General features: G+C 39.7%; 1 protein-coding gene across 1 annotated transcript in view; it reads right to left on the reverse strand.

The window, feature by feature from the left end:
• Positions 1-638: 638 nt before the first annotated feature.
• Positions 639-23,810, reverse strand: part of LOC124781976 (serine/threonine-protein phosphatase 6 regulatory ankyrin repeat subunit C-like) — a 383,424-nt gene continuing 360,252 nt past the window's right edge. The window contains exon 18 of the mRNA XM_047253904.1: positions 639-1,710. Coding sequence (XP_047109860.1) covers positions 1,252-1,710 — 459 coding nt within the window. The 3' untranslated portion in view covers positions 639-1,251. The remainder of the gene's footprint in view (positions 1,711-23,810) is intronic.

Genomic DNA, 23,810 nt, shown 5'->3' on the forward strand with positions numbered 1-23,810 from the left:
CAGGGAAGATTGAATATATACGTAGAAGGGCAGCATGAGTAGTTAATAGGTTTGTCTGATCCATGGGATAGTGTCATAGAGATACTGAAGAAACTGAATTAGCAGTCTCTTGAAAATAGACATAAACTGTCTCGAGAAAGACTGCTAACAAAGTTTCGAGAACCAGCTTTAAATGATGACTCTAGGAATACACTACAAGCTCCTATGTATCACTCACACAGGGATTGTGAGGATAAAATGTGAATAAGTACTGCATGCACAGAGGCATTCAATCAATCATTCTTCCTGTAATCTATACATGAATGGAATAGGAAGAAACCCTAATAAATGGTACAATCAGATGTACCTTCTGCCACGCATTTCAGAGTGGTTTGCAGAGAGTAGATGTAGATGTATTATGACCTGCACAATTAAGTAAATACTTATGCTGCATTTTATTAATATTAGTGCTTTAATTGTTACTTTTTTTTCTGTCATTTCATAGTAACATAGATAGTTATATTGTTTGTTTCCTTTCAGTAAGTTTTTTTGACACTGACACACAAGTCCATTTGAATGAGGTCATGGGAGCACATTCATGCTTGGATACCTCACCCAGTTACAGCACTTTGCCACAAAAGATAAAATCACAGATTTGAGAACCAGTTTGGCACACAGTTTTAATCTGCCAGAAAGTTTCAAGAATTACAGAAATTAGTAAATTTTATTTGTGCAATTTTTCTTAGAACCAACTTACACTGACAACCTGCTCATATGCTCAATTCCACAATTATGTAGGCTTCTTTTGGCAGCTCCTTGTATTTCTTAGGAAATGATTGCATAAGAAAACATTTATAAATGTCTATATATTCTTAAAATATCTCAAGCTGAAAGTGTTTCATATGGTTTTTAGATCTTTATTCAAAAAATAAAGAAACATACAAAAATAAATTGTATGTAGATAAGTACCCCAAATACATTATCCCACAGCTTCATTTGTTGCTTATGTTAACATTCAGGACTTTTTACTGGCCCATGTAAGGGGTGTCCCACATAAAACTAGTACACCTCATGTACCACTTAATCGTCTCTAGGCGAACTGCTTGTGTGAAGTGGCCTGGATGTCCATGGCAACCACTTCAAGCATCTCTTATAAATAGATAACTACATATTTTTTAACATTACTCTTATCTATTCTTTTTTTAGTTACTTCACCGTTACTTTAATCTCGAGCATGAGGTGTACCAGTTTTAAGTGGTACACCTGTTATAATTAAAGTCGATATTGCATGTAATCCAGTAGTTCTTTCATCTTATCAGCCCAAGCACCCTCTACCAATTGGTATATAGTCTTACCATTTCTGTCTTTAATATTAATGTCTGCCCCGGCATTCACCAGAATCTCAAACATATCAAATAGTTCACTGTAATACAGATCCTTGCTGGCTGCCAGCATTAAAGCTGTGTTTCCATCAAAATCCCTGGCATCAACTGGGACATGTGCTTCATCAAGCAAATACTTTGCTCCTATGTAATTTGATGACAGAATGGCACAGTGTAATGGGGTGTGCCCTTTGTAATCTGGAACATGTTCTGTATGACCAAGATTTGTGAGATACTTCAGCATTTCCACACCACATTCTGCTGCACAATGGAGCAATGTTGTCTTATGGTCAGGATCCCACCAGCAGTCTGATAAGGATATTCCCAAAGAAATCAAATGTTCCAACACCTGGAAACAGAAATACTATGTAATTACGCTAGTGAGGGAGAAAAAATTCAGTACTGCTGCTCCCTTTAAAAATACACTATTCAGATTATTTTTCTACAGTTACCAATCTAACAACTGTGAGATATGTACCAAATTGATGTCAAACTGCTGTGACTTCAGGTTGAAACAGGGCAATCACCCATCTGCTCATATTGCACCCTTAACAATAATTAAATGAAACTATACAGTTCCAGAGACCTTTTCAAGTCTTCAACATCAATGATTTATATATGCAGTGAGCAAGAGAAATGGGTTTGAATCCTGGCCTTGGTACAAATTTTCATTCATCACATAAATCTGCATATTTATGTACCTCATAGATGTTTGAGACTTGAAAAGGTCTGTGGAACCATATAGTTTCATTTGATTAAAGCACCTTTGCCTAAGTTTCAGGCAGGATCCCCTGTTTCATTTGATGCTGAAGTGTTATTCAAACACAGTTGCAGAGTTTCAACACTACTAGAGTTGAGGGGGAATACCAAGTGGACTGAGGTGTTGATCGGAATTTGGACTGAGGAAGGAGGCATGCTAGGGTAGTCTGTGTTCGTGTGCAAAGCCACTGTTCCAGAGTGGAGTAGTGGTTAGTGCATCTGCCTACTGAGCAGGAGACCCAGGTTCAAATCCCAGCCTTGGTACAAGTTTTCTTTTATCATTTCAGTCTGCATATATACATTACGAATAATTAATTTTGTTATTTACTTATTTCTCAGTTTACATACATTTTCTAAGTACTATACATGTTGTATATGCTCTGATATTTCACAACTTAACTAAGCCCTTTCCCAGTTAGTTTTATTATTGAAGGCATTATTTTCAGTTTGCTGATCCCAGTGATTCATCTAGTTTTACTGGAACTTGTTAACCCGAAAGTAGTGTATTTCAGTTTGTGTGAAACTAATTACCTTATGACATAATTGACATTAAACTTTATGACCAGCTATAGTTTCTGTTGCAGGTTTTGCCTCTGTGCTTGTTAGAATCAATTCACAGCTGTTCTACTAGATTGTGATCATTGAGTTTCTGAGGCCTTAATGGACAACAGAGATAGGCATTATCACATATGATACCCACTGGGAGGACATCTACCTCTTCTGGTACAATGAAACAAACAAACACACACTTGTAAGAATGGTGATATGTGGCAAAATTTACAAACTGGTGGACAGTGAAGTTCAGATTAAAAGTGAATGGGAAGTATAAACTGGAGGGTCATAGTGACACTGGATAGCAAAAACATTTCAAGTGATAAAGGCTTTAAATTAGGACAGTGAAGTTAACGTGGATGAGGAAAACAAAATTAAAAATACGATGCTGCACCAACAAACAGTGAATGGCTGCTGCCACACTTCACATTTTATGGCCAATCAGTGCAGAGACCACCTGTCAACAATGCTGCAATCTGATAACATGAATGCATTGTCAAGCAGATTGCAGCTACTGGTGGCAGCAGAAACTGGTGCTGGGACTGTTTAAGATAAAGTTTTACTGTTCTCTTTTTGGGTCACCAGTCTTGTAACTGGTTTGATGCAGCCTGCCACAAATTCTTCTCCTGTGCCTACAATTTCATCTCAGAGCAACAATTGTAACCTACATCCTCAATAACTTGCTGGATATCTTCCAATCTCTGTCTTCCTCTGAAGTTGTTACCTTATACAGCTCCCTCTAACACCATGGAAATTGTCCCCTGACGTCTTAACATATGTCCTACCACCCTGTCTCTTCTTCTTTTCAGTGCTTTCCATGTATTCTTTTCTTCGTTGATTCTGTGGAGAACCTCATCATTTTTTACCTAACCAGTCCACCTAATTTTAAGCATCCTCCTGTAGAATTTCATCTCAAATGCTTTGATTCTCTTCTGTTCAGTTTATTCCACAATATGTTTCACTACTGCACAATGCTCTCCTCCAAACACACATTCTCCAAAATTTCTTCCACAAATTACGGCCTGTGTTTAACACTGATAGACTTCTTTTGGCCAGGAATGCCCTTTTTGCCAGTGCTAACCTGTTTTTATGTCCTCCTCTCTCCAACCATCAAGGGTTATTTTGCTCCTTATTCTTTAACTTTGTCTGCTTCATGATCCCTAACACTGATGTTAAGTTTTTCATTTTCTCATTTCTGTTACTTTTGCCTTTCTTTGACTTACTCTCTTATCCATATTCTGTATCCATAAGGTTGCTCATTCCATCCTGTGATTCTTCTTCACTTTCACTGAGGATAGAAATGTAGTCATCCAATCTTATCATTTACATCCTTTCACGTACAATTTTAATACTTTCTTGAACCTTTCTTCTATCTCTGTCATTGCTTCTTTGATGTGTAGGTTTAACAGTAGAGGCAAAATACAGCATCTCTGCCTTACATACATTTTAATCTGAGCACTCCATTTTTCATCTTCCAGTTTCATACTTTTCATCAACTAATGATGTATTTGGCCTGCATACAGAATAAAAATCTCACTTTCCACATGAATATGTCGAACATTAGAAACAAACTGAATTACAGTTAAAAGAAAGTTGGCTTGGATATCATGACCTTTCTTAACATGAATCACAAAATGAGTTTTGCCTCTAACGAGGTTGCATCAAAAGTCTGCAAGACTACTTTTTTCAACTGTTCTTGTTTTAATAACAATAGTCAGTACACAATAAGCACAGAACTGCATATAAACTCCATGGTTCTTCCTTACACACTCACTAAAACATTTATAGATTGCCTGACAGATACTTGTCAGTGCCGTCTGACCACCACATCTACTTTCTTCCTGTGACTGATTTTTAACATGCACACACAAACATGTGACACACAGTAGGTAGGGTTCTACCATCCCCCACTCATATCCAGAATATCATGTGTTCGAGACAGTAGAAGGCTGAGTAGTACTAGAATTTACACAGAAATTCTCGAATCACTACATATCTCCCCCCCCCCCCCCCCCCCAAGACCGAACACGCAGTATTTTATACATAATCATTATGCAAATAATATCACTCATAATAACACTTCATATCTTAACAGTATACATTTCTTACATATGTTTATACATATCTTTCCTTTCCATAACAATTCTCTGTCCTCTCTTGAACAATCTTTCGCGTATTGTTTCTCTACTCTTTTCTTATTTTACATTGTTATTAAGACATGAACATTTACTCATGGTTTTAGGCAGCTTTACTGATATTTAGAAATTATGAGTACTTCCTTATTTTCCATTTTTTTTTCAATTGCAAACTTAACACATGAGTAAACTATTTTCTATTCTTATCTTTTGTACCACCTTTTTCCTAGTATGTACTATTCTCATTATTTGTAGCTTGGAGGAACTCTGGATGAAATGAAAGTGTTCTTTTGACTCTCATTTAGTTCCATAATAATGCTAGTCGTTCATAGAATTCACACTTCCCAGAATAATCCCTATAAAATCTTTGACTTTTGTCACGATACTGTTCCCTTAGACTTAGAGAAAGCTTTTGAAAATGTTGACTGGAATACTTTCTTTCAAACTCTAAAGGTGGCAGGGGTAAAATACAGGGAGCGAAAGGCTATTTACAATTTGTACAGAAACCAGATGGCAGTTATAAGAGTCGAGGGACATGAAAGGGAAGCAGTGGTTGGGAAGGGAGTAAGACAGGGTTGTAGCCTCTTCCCGATGTTGTTCCATCTGTATATTGAGCAAGCAGTAAAGGAAACAAAAGAAAAATTCGGAGTAGGTATTAAAATTCATGGAGAAGAAATAAAAACTTTGAGGTTCGCCGATGACATTGTAATTCTGTCAGAGACAGCAAAGGACTTGGAAGAGCAGTTGAATGGAATGGACAGCGTCTTGAAAGGAGGATATAAGATGAACATCAACAAAAGCAAAACGAGGATAATGGAATGTAGTCTAATTAAGTCGGGTGATGCTGAGGGAATTAGATTAGGAAATGAGCCACTTAAAGTAGTAAAGGAGTTTTGCTATTTGGGGAGCAAAATAACTGATGATGGTCGAAGTAGAGAGGATATAAAATGTAGGCTGGCAATGGCAAGGAAAGCGTTTCTGAAGAAGAGAAATTTGTTAACATCTAGTATAGATTTAAGTGTCAGGAAGTCCTTTCTGAAAGTATTTGTATGGAGTGTAGCCATGTATGGAAGTGAAACATGGACGATAAATAGTTTGGACAAGAAGAGAATAGAAGCTTTCGAAATGTGGTGCTACAGAAGAATGCTGAAGATTAGAGGGGTAGATCACGTAACTAATGAGGAAGTATTGAATAGGATTGGGGAGAAGAGAAGTTTGTGGCACAATTTGACCAGAAGAAGGGATCGGTTGGTAGGACATGTTCTGAGGCATCAAGGGATCACCAATTTAGTATTGGAGTGCAGCGTGGAGGGTAAAAATCGTAGAGGGAGACCAACAGATGAATACACTAAGCAGATTCGGAAGGATGTAGGTTGCAGTAGGTACTGGGAGATGAAAAAGCTTGCACAGGATAGAGTAGCATGGAGAGCTGCATCAAACCAGTCTCAGGACTGAAGACCACAACAACAACAACTGTTCCCTTCTCCTAGAATCAGCACCTATTCCTTGCTTGTGGGTTGACCTTATGAGAGCACTTCCTCTTTCCATTCTGGTAGGTACACCCCTTACAAAACATCCCTATTTTTTAGGCTACAGATCATCCTAAAGCGACTAGGTTCAGCAACTTTTGCAGTCAGAATAGTTGCCATTTTGAGGATACAGAAATTAGTAAGCTAACATACTTTGCATACTTTCACTCTCTGATGTCATATGGAATAATATTTTGAGGTAACTCAACATTTAGACAAAAAGTATTCACTCCTCAAAACGAAGTAGGTAGAATAATGTGTTGGATTCATAGTCATCCATCTTGCAGGCATCTTTTTAAAAGATTGGGAATTCTTACAACAGCCTCACAGTACATTTACTCACTAATGAAATTTGTTCTCAACAGCATGGACCAGTTTAAAAACAACAGCAACGGTCACGATTATAATACCAGAAAAAAGAAAGACTTACACTATCCTTTACTCCACCTATTTTTGGCACAGAAAGGGGTAAAATACGCTGCTATTAACATTTTTGACAAATTACCAGATGAAATAAAATATCTGACAGACGCCAGTAATAGCTTCAAAAATAAATTGAAATCGTATCCCCTTGACAACTCCTTCTACACCATAGATGAATTCTTGAATAGCAATAAATATATCTATAAATATACTATATGCATTTTGTGCCATTTAAGGGAATGGCGTAAATAATAGAAATATTAATCTTTAGTGAATACTGGGTACACCCCCCTTATCCTTTCTGAGTAGGCCTCACAGTTCCTTACCCTAGTATATATTTCTATGTATACCACAATTAATTATCTTCTGGTAAAGATGTAAATCTATTTTAAACTTCGTATCAGTTCTTTAATACATCATTTACTCCCTAGAGTTCTCCTCTACTTATCAACTACTATATTTTCTATAGATACTATGTCTACATATACTATTTACATCCCACTATCCTTCAATTCATCAGAGTATCCATTACACTGATGTTTCTTAATGATCAACGTGACTAATTCTGCTCCTACTTTCATTTTCTTTCTTTGCTCGCGCCTCTCTCTGATTTATCCACTACTCATTACTACTTTATAGTTGTTTGTTTTGTGTGAGCACCTCTTCTTATGTATATTCAATGTAGAACCATCATAGCTTCCTATATAAGTGTGCATATTTCCACTTGTACATACATTTTCCCTACAACATCTGGCGACTCTCACATTGTGAGGTTTTTAGTAACCACGGAAATAAGGAAGGACTTCAGCAATACAAGCTTGTGAATATGGAAAGAGGGAAAAAACAGACTAGTACTCAAATGAGAAGTAAGAAAGGATAAAATAGATATATTTAAAAATTATGAGGACTTCCTTCTTCCCACGCCCCCCACCCCCCACCCCCCCTCCCCCCACCCCACCCCCTTTTTTTTCCTCTCAATTGTAAACTTCAGGTGTTTATGACACTTGAGTAAACAATTGAAGAAGAGAAATAAGATAGCCCTAAAGACAGGAAACCCTTCCCATCCCCCTTCCCTAGGATACCTACCCGCCAGGTACTTGAGTGAGACGCTGGAGGAGGTTTGGTGTTAAATCATCTCCTACAGAACGAACGTGTCCCACTTTCACCCTTTGAGGTCCCCGAAGGAAATCCTTGCAACTCTATGGAAATGGCAAATGACGAAGAATCAGGCACACCTGTTTGTGAGGGTTGTTTGAAAGGTGTGATGTGTGTTTTGTGTTAGTCATGATTTATCTGTTCTTGTAAATCATACTTTTAACTACAATACCCACCTCTTTCAAAATTTGTACAAACCCTCCCATCTATATCACATCTCATAAAAGGCATAAAATACTCTATACAAAATAGAAAATCTATACACTGCGGTATAATAGTTGTTCAAGCTAGTCACATCTTATTATATTTTCCATAAGTATAATCCTCTATTTAGTTTATTTCATCTAGATATCACTTTTTCTGTGACTCTCTTACATTGTTCTCCATTTCATAGTAATATCCAGTTTTATAAGCAATAAGATTACAGAATAGTTCTAGATTTTAAAGAAATTCGGTGCAGGAAACTATTTGGAAAAAACACCGAAAACAACTCGGGATACGGCGGTTGTTACTCTGCCCTTTAACTTAGAATGTTAACGTCCCTGGGGGATAGATAACAGAATAGTTTAAGATTTTAAAGGAATTTGATGCAAGAAAACTATTTTGGAAGAAATAGGGTAAACAACTTGGGATCCGAGGGTCATTATTCCACCTGTTAACTCAGAATGTTAACATCCCTGGGCAATAGATGATGAAATAGTTTAAGATTTTAAATGAATTTGGGGCAAGTAACTATTTTGGAAGAAACATCAAAAACAGCTTGGGATCTGACTGTTGTTACTCCGCCCGTTACCTCAGAATGTTGATGTCCCTGGGAGTTACAAAATTTTACATCCTTTACATTGTATTCCACCCTCTCCCCCCCGTTTTTTTTTCTTTTTTTTTTTATTTATTTTTTTTTATTTTATTTTTTTTTTGTTTTTTTTTTTTTTTTTTTTTGTGCTAAATGCCAATCGAAATATTTCCTCATAGTACCCCAAGTATTATTATAATATTGTGGGTCTCACAGACCTGATATTAACTTTTCTTGAGCACTGGCAGACCAGTACTTCTCAATTTCTTTTGAAAGTCTAACCAAGAGGAAAAATTCTCAATATTTACTATTCCCCATTCTGAGGCTTCCCTTAGAAGGTACCCCGCAGCAAATTCGATCTTCTTGGAATCTTCCCAATTTTTTGGCAAAGCTTCCTTAAATCTTTTTAAGAAATGGGTCAGATGTACATCTCCTTCCAGCTTAAATTTAGGGAATTGTCTAGATAACCCTGAATTAGCTCCCCATTGCAAATCAGTCACCACTTCACTAGTAACACAACTTTAGGTGAAGTTACCCTTTTTTCTACTTTGTGTTGGATTAGCTTAATTTCTCTCCATAGGTTGTCCATACCCTTCCTGGTATCATTAAGTTCGGAAGAAGGAATAGGCAATGCATTCCCAGATGTTATTTTCTCGATAACCTCTCGATCTGTAATTTCTCCAAATTGTTCCTCCAGACTAATTATCTTAATATCAGAGTTAGCTATTTTCTCTTTGAAATTCCTTTCTACATTATCTACCTGTGTATTGACACCTGTAATTTGCAACTGAATAATTGGCATTAATTCATTATGCTTATCTACACTCTCTTTCAAAGTATTCATTCCTTGTCTTACATCATTGTATTTAATGTTATATACATTTTCATTTACATTACCTGTAGATTAAAACTGAAGAAACTGCAAAAAGGTGGGAATTTAAGGAGATGGGACCTGGATAAACTAAAAGAACCAGAGGTTGTACAGAGATTCAGGGAGAGCATAAGGGAGCAATTGACAGGAATGGGGGAAATAAATACAGTAGAAGAAGAATGGGTAGCTTTGAGGGATGAAGTAGTGAAGGCAGCAGAGGATCAAGTAGGTAAAAAGACGAGGGCTAGTAGAAATCCTTGGGTAACAGAAGAAATATTGAATTTAATTGATGAAAGGAGAAAATATAAAAATGCAGTAAGTGAAACAGGCAAAAAGGAATACAAACGTCTCAAAAATGAGATCGACAGGAAGTGCAAAATGGCTAAGCAGGGATGGCTAGAGGACAAATGTAAGGATGTAGAGGCCTATCTCACTAGAGGTAAGATAGATGCCGCCTACAGGAAAATTAAAGAGACCTTTGGAGATAAGAGAACGACTTGTATGAATATCAAGAGCTCAGATGGAAACCCAGTTCTAAGCAAAGAAGGGAAAGCAGAATGGTGGAAGGAGTATATAGAGGGTCTATACAAGGGCGATGTACTTGAGGACAATATTATGGAAATGGAAGAGGATGTAGATGAAGATGAAATGGGAGATATGATACTGCGTGAAGAGTTTGACAGAGCACTGAAAGACCTGAGTCGAAACAAGGCCCCGGAGTAGACAATATTCCATTGGAACTACTGACGGCCGTGGGAGAGCCAGTCCTGACAAAACTCTACCATCTGGTGAGCAAGATGTATGAAACAGGCGAAATACCCTCAGACTTCAAGAAGAATATAATAATTCCAATCCCAAAGAAAGCAGGTGTTGACAGATCTGAAAATTACCGAACTATCAGTTTAATAAGTCACAGCTCCAAAATACTAACACGAATTCTTTACAGACGAATGGAAAAACTAGTAGAAGCCAACCTCGGGGAAGATCAGTTTGGATTCCGTAGAAACACTGGAACACGTGAGGCAATACTGACCTTAGAACTTATCTTAGAAGAAAGATTAAGGAAAGGCAAACCTACGTTTCTAGCATTTGTAGACTTAGAGAAAGCTTTTGACAATGTTGACTGGAATACTCTCTTTCAAATTCTAAAGGTGGCAGGGGTAAAATACAGGGAGCGAAAGGCTATTTACAATTTGTACAGAAACCAGATGGCAGTTATAAGAGTCGAGGGACATGAAAGGGAAGCAGTGGTTGGGAAGGGAGTAAGACAGGGTTGTAGCCTCTCCCCGATGTTGTTCAATCTGTATATTGAGCAAGCAGTAAAGGAAACAAAAGAAAAATTCGGAGTAGGTATTAAAATTCATGGCGAAGAAATAAAAACTTTGAGGTTTGCCGATGACATTGTAATTCTGTCAGAGACAGCAAAGGACTTGGAAGAGCAGTTGAATGGAATGGACAGTGTCTTGAAAGGAGGATATAAGATGAACATCAACAAAAGCAAAACAAGGATAATGGAATGTAGTCTAATTAAGTCGGGTGATGCTGAGGGAATTAGATTAGGAAATGAGGCACTTAAAGTAGTAAAGGAGTTTTGCTATTTGGGGAGCAAAATAACTGATGATGGTCGAAGTAGAGAGGATATAAAATGTAGGCTGGCAATGGCAAGGAAAGCGTTTCTGAAGAAGAGAAATTTGTTAACATCCAGTATTGATTTAAGTGTCAGGAAGTCGTTTCTGAAAGTATTTGTATGGAGTGTAGCCATGTATGGAAGTGAAACATGGACGGTAAATAGTTTGGACAAGAAGAGAATAGAAGCTTTGAAATGTGGTGCTACAGAAGAATGCTGAAGATTAGATGGGTAGATCACATAACTAATGAGGAAGTATTGAATAGGATTGGGGAGAAGAGAAGTTTGTGGCACAATTTGACCAGAAGAAGGGATCGGTTGGTAGGACATGTTCTGAGGCATCAAGGGATCACCAATTTAGTATTGGAGTGCAGCGTGGAGGGTAAAAATCGTAGAGGGAGACCAAGAGATGAATACACTAAGCAGATTCAGAAGGATGTAGGTTGCAGTAGGTACTGGGAGATGAAAAAGCTTGCACAGGATAGAGTAGCATGGAGAGCTGCATCAAACCAGTCTCAGGACTGAAGACCACAACAACAACAACATTTTCAAAAGATCCTAACTTTTCAATAAGCTCTGATTCTACATTATTACATTTGTTCTCAATGTCAAGTTCTAACATTTTCGATAAATCTTGAAAAGTGTCATTCTGTTTCTGACTAATGTTAGTAAACATATGGTTTATATGAGTAGTCAAAGAATTTGTCAACTCGTTCTTTAAATCTACTTTTAAATTCTCTACTTTATTACTTATGGCATCAAATTCAGTCTTCAAAGGACCCATTCCTTCTCATAGATTACTAAATTCCTTCCTTTGAGAGTTGACTTGGTGTTTAACAAACCTAAATTTGTCATTTGAGTATTTAATTGAGAATTTACCAAGTCTAATTCATTACTTAGAATCACTCTGAGCATTTAATTGAGAATTTAATGAGTTTAACTTAAGACTCTGAGCTTTGATTAAATTTATCAACGCAGCCCAGTCAGGCACTGTTTTGCTCATCTTCGTGGCCATAGCTGGGTCTTGAGTGTCCCCCAACCTGTTGTATAGTTTCCATTTTTTTATATGTCTCAGCTCTTGTAAGCATTTAAAACTAACTTTAAATATGATAATTACACAATAACAGTTCACTGAACAGTATCTTGTACCACTTCGTACTAAAGTAATCAAGTTTTGTTTCATGCCCACCCAGCATAGAATTCTCGTTGTGTAGGTGAGTGGATGTGGAGGCAGGTCAACACTAGTGAACAGCAGCTGGTGCCAGTGACATCGGATGTATGTTGGTTTCCGCATCTACGTCCCCACGATGTATGTGAGAGCTATATACTCCCTGCACTGAATCTTCTTAGCTGAAGCATTCTGTGCATACTTCTTCTTAGACAAATACAACAAAATCTTCTTTACTATTTTTACCATTGTGGATTTTTCATTTCTTTAATGTTTTTCCATTTCAATTTCACTCCATTGGATACTTGAATATATTCCAATGTCTCGGAGTAATTCCCTTGCCTTATTATGTTTGGTTGCTATGGCAACACATAATAGCTTCTTCTCTCATTTTTGACTTCAAATTCCTGTTTTTTTGGTCCTTTCACACAGGTTGCCACATTCTAATGTTCTGATGACTTAAAGTGTGAGTGTGGATCTGGGTTATATCAGCTTATTCCAGCAAACGACATTCCACCTCTTTACGAGGTGACTTACTTGGAATTTGCAGCCACTCTTCTTTACTGAATAGTTGGCTGCTGGAAATCCTCTTGACTTCTTCTCCGTTGAATAATGCTAGGTACAGGAATTTTTAAACTCTTTCCACTTACGAAATACGTAGACACACAAACTTCACTTTTCGTCATCTAATGATGTACTGCACCTCCTTACACAAAAAAAAATATGTAAATTCCTGCAAGTCTCTCATACAGTCAGACATTAGAAACAAATTGAACTACAGTTAAAAGAAAGTTGGCTTGCATACCACGACCTTTCTTTACATGAATCATAAAATGAGTATCGCCTCTAACAAGGTTGTGTCAAAAGTCTACAAGAGTACTTTTTTCAACAGTTCTTGTTTTAATAACAATAGTCAATGACACAATAAGCGTAGAGCAGCATATAAACTCCATGGTTCTTCCTTACACACTCACTAAAACATCTATAGATTGCCCGACAGGTACTTGTCGGTGCCGTCCGACCACCGCGTCTACTTTCTTCCCGCAACTGATTTTAAGCCTGCACAAACAAACATGTGATGCACAGTAGACAGAATTCTACCATCCCACACTCTTATCCAGAATATCATGTGTTCGAGACAGTAGAAGGCTGAGTGGTTCTCAAAACACTATACCGCACACCTGACAACAGTACTAATAATTGAAAACCAGTGTAATAAGGAGATGGAAGTTGTTGTCAATTCTTGTCAGAGTGAAATAATAGAAGTAGTGCAAACTGGTTCTTATGATAACGTAATCAACTGATTTCTGATACAAAACAAGTAAATACTGTTGATATTCAGAATCTGGGGACAGTTTAGAAAACTGTTGATGTAACTATTCATACATGTGATGATGTTGGAACGGAATGTGTGCAGTTAGAGAATGAACTTCTTGAGAAGGTAGATGACAGTGGCGATGTGCCAATTTGGAAGACAATGTAGGCCATTAGTAGTTAGCAATGATGTATATGAGAGGCAGTTAGTTAATGCTGATGTAAATAATGAAACTGGAACAGAAGCCTATTGATAGTAAGTGAAATGATTGAGAAGGCTGATGAGCTTTTTAAGGACGAATTTAAGAAGAATGAAAATAATAATAAGGAAAATGGAATGCGATTAGTAAAAGGTAATGTACGTAATATTGAAATGAAATGTGGACAAACAAAGAAGGTGAAGTACACCAAAGTAAAGAAGTTTACTGTGAAGCTATCTGCAGTAGCTATTCACAAATTATTAGATGTTGACAGTGAAGTAAATAGTTTGCAGGAACAAATTTTCAATTTAAATAAATGGAAGGTAATTTTCACTGCAGAAACAGTGTTCAGTGCATTTGTGTTTGTTGGTTGCCAAATGTTCAAAAACTTTCTTGCATGTTGCATTAGAAGGGCAGATGTTTTGAAAATTTAATGTGGAATTTTACCCAATGATGCAAAATTTTATGTAAGAGCAGAGGGTCAGAATACTTGTGAATCCCTAATTAGGAGAGTCACTCCTCTTTCGTGAAAATATTAAAGCAATAGTAGCTTTTTTTATAGTTCTTAGCAGAACTGTTTCACTGGAACACTCTCTATTTTGCAGCACACATGTTGTACACATGTTTCTGTGCTTTGTGTACTATGCTGATCCAGTCTTAGCACATATTTTTTTGGTTCAGTTAAGACTTTTTATGAATGGATGCCTTATCCAGATGATTTTCATTCTTATTTTATATGGAAATTGATGAAGAAAGTTTCTTCTGTTACATTTGTATGAGACCTGATGACGGCTCACATGGGCAAAACACATACTAGTTATTAATAAAAACACTTCTGTAATTGAGATGCCTTTATTAAAAAAAAATACACTATGTGGTGAAAAGTTACTTGCCTAGCTGGATGTAAACATTCTTCCCTTTTTGGTACACCTTTCTTGTCTATGGTTCTGTCCCCAAATCCAAGGTCCCATTGCACTGTCTTTTCATGCATGGTACTATCTCACTAGGTATTTCCTGCTCACTCACTAGCTGACTCATAAATAAAATTTGTATAAGTTAAATGAAATTGCTATACATGTCTTTATTCAGATGTGGACAATAACGAGCAAGATCACTTCACCTATTACTGTGGACACTATATCTTCAAAACAATTATCCTATGTTTCAGAAAATCTTAAGACAGTTCCACAACTGGTGTTAACTTTGAGGAAAGTGACATGCACATGCTGTAACATCCTGAAACTTGGACTTACCTTTGAGGCCTATGGCACCTCAGATGACAAGTGCAATTTGTCCTCATTATTGGAGCATTGGACTTGCAAACTTTATTGTTATTATCAAATGTTATGCACAACACTCCTCCTGGGGGCAAATATACACACATCAAGAACAGTATGCTTCACCGAGAACACTAATCTATGGACACCTGGACTAAATAAATGCTGCAAGTTGAAACTATTGGTGACTAGGTCCCTTCCTTTTATTGGCCTCACCTCTGATCACTGGTTTATGACTGAGGTTTCCAACACCACATTCAAAACAGACCTAAATGAGCCAGTTACCTTTTGTTGTGAAAAGTGCAGTGATTTCCAGTTCTTTCACACCTTTTGACTCACAATCATTGATCGTAGATCAGTTTTATTATATTCTGTCAGCTAATGATGCAATTAGGTTCATATGAACTAGACCATATGGCATCCTGGATACGTGTTATGGACAACGCTGCTAGCAAGCAGCATCATCCTGTTGAAGAACAACTACCATGAAATTCATCTATGGACAATTTTTGAAAGACTTCCCGATTATGGGTTGAAGATAAACAGTGACAAGTGTGTGTTTTGCATACAAATAGTGGACTTTTTGGGACATTAGGTGACTCCAAAGGTAGTAATCCCTCACAATCTAAGGTTGACACATTTTAATCAGTTCTCCTTCCAGAAGCATATCAGTAATTGCACCATTTCTTAGGCATGGCTAATTTCTATCGGCAATGCCTGCTGTGTGCAGCAGTGGTCCAGGCACCATCCACAGCAGTGCTTTCCAGCATCATTTCATGGGGACAACACTTTGTCACACAGGCATCTGAAATGATGTTTGCTTTTCCAAAGTCACACTATCCTTATGGAAGATAGTACATTTTGTTCAGCCTCTGACTTCAATACAACTGCCTGTGGTTGTTGATGCTAGTCAGACTGCTATAGGGCAGTGCTGCAACAGATTTTTTCCCTGCAAGTTTCCATTTGCACAGACTAAATGAAGTACTTATGAATACGGACTGTTAGATGGTATGTAGAGTAAATATACAATTCCAATCAGAAGCTGAGACATGCCACTTCAATATCTTTGGCATTTAACAACTCTCACAATTCCTTCTTTCCTCCACAGTTACACCATTTGCAATTCACCACATAATTCATTCACAATTACTGTCACCTGTGATAAGCTGACAACATGGTTGCCGACTATCTCTCAAGAATCAATGCACTCTCTGCAAGAGTGGATGTAATCCAGAAAGCTATGGCCTAACAGATGAGGATCTACATGACCTCCTTACAAAACAAATGAAGGGATTGCAGCTCAAACAATTACCTACGAGCAACTTCCTTGTCTGGTGTGAAATTTCTCAAAGCTGAGCCCAACATATCATATTTTTCCATTGTCAGAAAAAGGTTTTCAGTGCAATCAGGGCTGTGCACATTCTGGAGCAATACTACTACTCATTTGACAATGGACAGACATGTTTGGCTGAGAGTATGACATGACTGTCATTTGTGGGTTAAAACCTGTTTACCTTATGAATCAGCCAAAGTTAGATGTCACGTCCCCAAGCCTCTCGGTTCCTTTCATGGACATATCTGCAGAGACAGTTGCATGAGACCTTTTGATTACATGGATTTCAAGGTTTGGGTGCATGACAGGTGTGACAACAAATCAAGGTTGATAATGTGAGTACTCTTTGTTTAACAAACTTGCTACATTATGTGGGTTCACTAATCATTGTTCCACCAGCTACCATTCAGCAAGCAACAGCATGGTAGAATGCTGGCATAGGACACATGAGTCAGTGTTAATGTCTCATAGGTCTTTCTGGTTGACCACCTTGCCACTGGTGTTACACGGGCTGTGGACTGTATTCAAAACTGAGTTCGGTACTTCAGCAGCAGAAATGGCTTATGTTGAATACCTGAGATTTTCATCACACTTTTTCTCCATGCACCAATAAGGCCACCCTGAAGGTCCTTGCTCAATGGTGCTGCAAATGAGGAACTGAATTTCAAATTTCTGACCTTCAAAGGCATCTCGGCATGTGAATTCACCCATTTTCATTCATGAAAACCTCACTCAGTGTACTGTGTCATGGCTCTGCACAGATGTCATTAGAGCACCCTTCCAACTGCCTTACATTGGCCTCTTTCCAATCTCAGAAACAGGAGCACACACAATGTCACTATTAATTAATGCCAAATCAGACAGGATTCAGCATACCTGCTCCCATCATATGACACTGCACAAAGGCAGCCTCTCCACTGGCCTGGCACCTTCTTCTAGCCCTTTCCACACTGACCTGGCCTCCATTCTGCTGGCCACCCCACCATCATTGTCAATGAAGTCAGCCACCACAGATGCTAATGTGTCACCAAGCACTTCTCACTGAGTATTCTCACTCACTGATACTGGTGCTAGTCTGTATAAGAGTAGGCAGGACAATTTTGCAAAAGTTCCCTTTCATCTTAGGAGCTCTGCTCTACAGGATAGAGACTGTATGGAAAAGCAAGCAGTCAAACATGTAATCAAAAGTGTGGACTATCTTTGTGCTTATGTCACGGGTGATCCAGCACCATCTTTGGTTATGATTAATGAGCTTGTTTGTTTTATGTCTCTGGTTCTCTCCTGAGTGTGTTTTCTTTGATTTTGCATCTATTGCAATAATAAAGTGTGTAGTACTTCCACCACCTGTATTCAATTGTGGATCATAGTACCCTCAACTTAACATCAAAATTGATGATGGTGAAGTAGTTTGACACGAAAAGCGGCCTACTTTGCTTATTTTCACCTACTTACGACATATGGTATTATATTTTGGGGTAGCTCTTCCTATTCTGAAAGGGTATCTTTGGCTCAGAAATGGACAGTTTGGGTGTTAAGTGGTGAACCTCTTCTCAACAACTGTTTATTAGTCTGGGTATTCTGACACCGGCCTCTCAATATTAATATTCTTTACTGTTATTTCTTGTGAACAATATCTGCTCATTCCTAAGAATTAGCAGCTTTCACTCAGTTAATACTAGGTAGAAAACCAGTCTGCATTTCAATTGCACTTCCTCGACACTTGTACAGAAAGATATGCAATATCCTGCTGCATCCATTTTCAATAAGCTACCACAAGAATTCAAAAATCTTACTAATAATCTACACACTTTCAAATCTAAAATGAGGAGTTTCCTCATGAATCACTCCTATTCTATCGAGGAGTTCCTTGAAAAATTAAGCTAATTCCTGTGTTGACTGAGTTTACATAATTTTATAGCTTGACATCTTTTTACGATTCATAACCATCTTATGTTATCTGCTATTTCTTTTCTGTTGTAATTTCATGTACTAACATATTCCATAACTAAGGAGCTTTGCTCCTCAATATGTAACTAGATGAATAAAATAAAAAGTTAAGAATTTCTGCAATCTTCGAAGCAAAGTTAACACTTGATCGATGAAGCAAGTAGACTAGATAAGCAAAGAGGGCATTCCTACTCAAAAGAAGTCTACTAGTAACCAACACACATCTTGAGGAAGGAATTTAAGAGAATATATGTTTGGAACACAGCATTCCATAAATTATCTGGGAGAATGCATTAGGAGCGATTTAAAATGGAATGATCATATAAAGTTGATCATTGGTAAAGCAGATGCCAGACTGAGATTCATTGGAAGAATCCTAAGGAAATGCGATCCGAAAACAAAGGAAGTAGGTTACAGTATGCTTGTTCGCCCACTGCTTGAATACTGCTCAGCAGTGTGGGATCCATACCAGATAGGGTTGATAGAAGAGATAGAGAAGATCCAACGGAGAGCAGCAAGCTTCGTTACAGGATCATTTAGTAATTGCGAAAGCGTCACGGAGATGATAGATAAACTCCAGTGGAAGACTCAGCAGGAGAGACGCTCAGTAGCTCGGTACGGGCTTTTGTTAAAGTTTCGAGAACGTACCTTTACCAAAGAGTCAAGCAGTATATTGCTCCCTCCTACGTATATCTCGCGAAGAGACCATGAGGATAAAATCAGAGAGATTAGAGCCCACACAGAAGCATACCGACAATCCTCCTTTCCACGAACAATATGAGACTGGAATAGAAGGGAGAACCGATAGAGGTACTCAAGGTACCCTCCGCCACACACCGTCAGGTGGCTTGCGGAGTATGGATGTAGATGTAAATTTTTATGGTATTGAATCATGGACTGTGGGAAAACTAGAAAGAAAGAGAACAGAAGTGTTTGACATGTGGTCCTATAGAAGCATTCTGAAATTTAGGCACTCTGATAAGATAAAGATTGAGTAGAGTCTTTGCAGGACTGGCCAAGAAAGGATCACACGGAAAACATTGACAAGAAAATGAGACAGGATGATAGGACATCATAGGGCATCAAGGAATAACTTGCCTGGTACTGGAGGAAGCTGTGGTGGGTAAAAACTCAGGAGAAAGATAAAGATTGGAATATATCCAACAAATAACCGAGGACATAATGTGCAAATGTTACTCTGAGATGAAGAGGTCAGCAAAAGAGAGGCATCAAACTAGTCAGACTCCAATCGCCCCCACACACACCCACAAAGGAATCAAACAACCATGAATAAGACAACGTCAAACATCTGAGTATATTACAAATGAAATAATGCCTTAAATACTTGATGTATAGCATGCAAAACACTGTCTGAAACATGTGTTGCAAATATAATTAGTAAAGGAGAAATAAATTAAAGCATCACGCTGGATGCTGAAGTTTTACTGAACATAGTAAAGCAATAATAATTTTCCTTGTAATATTATGAAAAGAATAGTTGCTACACACCATATACATACAGAGGTGAAATAACAGAAAGACTGTCAAAAATGATCTTTCAGCCAAGAAGGCCTTTGTCAAAAAAAAACACACACACACACACACACACACATTTTTTATATATATAGACACACACACCTGGAAATTGAAACAAGAACACCGTGATTTCATCGTCCCAGGAAGGGGAAACTTTATTGACACATTCCTGGGGTCAGATACATCACATGATCACACTGACAGAACCACAGGCACATAGACACAGGCAACAGAGCATGCACAATGTCGGCACTAGTACAGTGTATATCCACCTTTCGCAGCAATGCAGGCTGCTATTCTCCCATGGAGACGATCGTAGAGATGCTGGATGTAGTCCTGTGGAACGGCTTGCCATGCCATTTCCACCTGGCGCCTCAGTTGGACCAACGTTCGTGCTGGACGTGCAGACCGCGTGAGACGACGCTTCATCCAGTCCCAAACATGCTCAATGGGGGACAGACCGGAGATCTTGCTGGCCAGGGTAGTTGACTTACACCTTCTAGAGCACGTTGGGTGGCACGGGATACATGCGGACGTGCATTGTCCTGTTGGAACAGCAAGTTCCCTTGCCGGTCTAGGAATGGTAGAACGATGTGTTCGATAACGGTTTGGATGTACCGTGCACTATTCAGTGTCCCCTCGACGATCACCAGTGGTGTACGGACAGTGTAGGAGATCGCTCCCCACACCATGATGCCGGGTGCTGGCCCTGTGTGCCTCGGTCGTATGCAGTCCTGATTGTGGCGCTCACCTGCACGGCGCCAAACACACATACGACCATCATTCGCACCAAGGCAGAAGCGACTCTCATCGCTGAAGATGACACGTCTCCATTCGTCCCTCCATTCACGCCTGTCGCAACACCACTGGAGGCGGGCTGCACGATGTTGGGGCGTGAGCGGAAGACGGCCTAACGGTGTGCGGAACCGTAGCCCAGCTTCATGGAGACGGTTGCGAATGGTCCTCGCCGATACCCCAGGAGCAACAGTGTCCCTAATTTGCTGGGAAGTGGCGGTGCGGTCCCCTACGGCACTGCATAGGATCCTACGGTCTTGGCGTGCATCCGTGCGTCGCTGCAGTCCGGTCCCAGGTCGACGGGCACGTGCACCTTCCGCCAACCACTGGCGACAACATCGATGTACTGTGGAGACCTCACGCCCAACGTGTTGAGCAATTCGGCGGTACGTCCACCCGGCCTCCCGCATGCCCACTATATGCCCTCGCTCAAAGTCCGTCAACTGCACATACGGTTCACGTCCACGCTGTCGCGGCATGCTACCAGTGTTAAAGACTGCGATGGAGCTCCGTATGCCACGGCAAACTGGCTGACACTGACGGCAGCGGTGCACAACTGCTGCGCAGCTAGCGCCATTTGACGGCCATCACCGCGGTTCCTGGTGTGTCCGCTGTGCCGTGCGTGTGATCATTGCTTGTACAGCCCTCTCGCAGTGTCCGGAGCAAGTATATATATATATATATACAGGGCTATTACAAATGATTGAAGCGATTTCATAAATTCACTGTAGCTCCATTCATTGACATATGGTCACGACACACTACAGATACGTAGAAAAACTCATAAAGGTTTGTTCGGCTGAAGCCGCACTTCAGGTTTCTGCCGCCAGAGCGCTCGAGAGCGCAGTGAGACAAAATGGCGACAGGAGCCGAGAAAGTGTATGTCGTGCTTGAAATGCACTCACATCAGTCAGTCATAACAGTGCAATGACACTTCAGGACGAAGTTCAGCAAAGATCCACCAACTGCTAACTCCATTCGGCGATGGTATGCGCAGTTTAAAGCTTCTGGATGCCTCTGTAAGGGGAAATGAACAGGTCGGCCCGCAGTGAGCGAAGAAACGGTTGAACGCGTGCGGGCAAGTTTCACGCGTAGCCCGCGGAAGTCGACGAATAAAGCAAGCAGGGAGCTAAACGTGCCATAGCCAACGGTTTAGAAACTCTTACGGTAAAGGCTAAAGCAGAAGCCTTACTGTTTACAATTGCTACAAGCCCTGACACCCGATGACAAAGTCAAACGCTTTGAATTTTCGGCGCGGTTGCAACAGCTCATGGAAGAGGATGCGTTCAGTGCGAAACTTGTTTTCAGTGATGAAGCAACATTTTTTCTTAATGGTGAAGTGAACAGACACAATGTGCGAATCTGGGCGGTAGAGAATCCTCACGCATTTGTGCAGCAAATTCGCAATTCTCCAAAGGTTTATATATATATATATATATATATATATATATATATATATATATATATATATATATATATATATATATATATGGTTATAATACGGGGAAACATTCCACGTAGGAAAAATATATCTAAAAACAAAGATGATGTGACTTACCAAATGAAAGTGCTGGTAGGTCGACAGTAACACAAACATACACACAAAATTCAAGCTTTTGCAACAAACTGTTGCCTCATCAGGAAAGAGGGAAGGAGAGGGAAAGACAAAAGGATGTGGGTTTTAAGGGAGAGGGTAAGGAGTCATTCCAATCGCGGGAGCGGAAGGACTTACCTTAGGGGAAAAAAGGACGGGTATACACTCGCACACACACACATATCCATCCACACACATACAGACACAAGCAGACATATTTAAAGACACAGAGTTTGGGCAGAGATGTCAGTCGAGGCAGAAGTGCAGAGGCAAAGATGTTGAATGACAGGTGAGGTATGAGTGGCGGCAACTTGAAATTAGCGGAGATTGAGGCCTGGTGGATAACGGGAAGAGAGAATATACTGAAGAGCAAGTTCCCATCTCCGGAGTTCGGATAGGTTGGTGTTAGTGGGAAGTATCCAGATTACCCGGACGGTGTAACACTGTGCCAAGATGTGCTGGCCGTGCACCAAGGCATGTTTAGCCACAGGGTGATCCTCATTACCAACAAACACTGTCTGCCTGTGTCCATTCATGCGAATGGACAGTTTGTTGCTGGTCATTCCCACATAGAAAGCTTCACAGTGTAGGCAGGTCAGTTGGTAAATCACGTGGGTGCTTTCACACGTGGCTCTGCCTTTGATCGTGTACACCTTCCGGGTTACAGGACTGGAGTAGGTGGTGGTGGGAGGGTGCATGGGACAGGTTTTACACCGGGGGCGGTTACAAGGGTAGGAGCCAGAGGGTAGGGAAGGTGGTTTGGGGATTTCATAGGGATGAACTAAGAGGTTACAGAGGTTAGGTGGACGGCGGAAAGACACTCTTGGTGGAGTGGGGAGGATTTCATGAAGGATGGATCTCATTTCAGGGCAGGATTTGAGGAAGTCGTATCCCTGTTGGAGAGCCACATTCAGAATCTGATCCAGTCCCGGAAAGTATCCTGTCACAAGTGGGGCACTTTTGTGGTTCTTCTGTGGGAGGTTCTGGGTTTGAGAGGATGAGGAAGTGGCTCTGGTTATTTGCTTCTGTACCAGGTCAGGAGGGTAGTTGCGGGATGCGAAAGCTGTTGTCAGGTTGTTGGTGTAATGCTTCAGGGATTCCGGACTGGAGCAGATTCGTTTGCCATGAAGACCTAGGCTGGAGGGAAGGGACCATTTGATGTGGAATGGATGGCAGCTGTCGTAATGGAGGTACTGTTGCTTGTTGGTGGGTTTGATGTGGACGAACGTGTGAAGCTGGCCATTGGACAGGTGGAGGTCAACATCAAGGAAAGTGGCATGGGATTTGGAGTAGGACCAGGTAAATCTGATGGAACCAAAGGAGTTGAGGTTGAAGAGGAAATTCTGGAGTTCTTCTTCACTGTGAGTCCAGATCATGAAGATGTCATCAATAAATCTGTACCAAACTTTGGGTTGGCAGACCTGGGTAACCAAGAAGGCTT

This window comes from Schistocerca piceifrons, chromosome 1 (assembly GCF_021461385.2).
Source record: "Schistocerca piceifrons isolate TAMUIC-IGC-003096 chromosome 1, iqSchPice1.1, whole genome shotgun sequence".
Taxonomy (NCBI): domain Eukaryota; kingdom Metazoa; phylum Arthropoda; class Insecta; order Orthoptera; family Acrididae; genus Schistocerca; species Schistocerca piceifrons.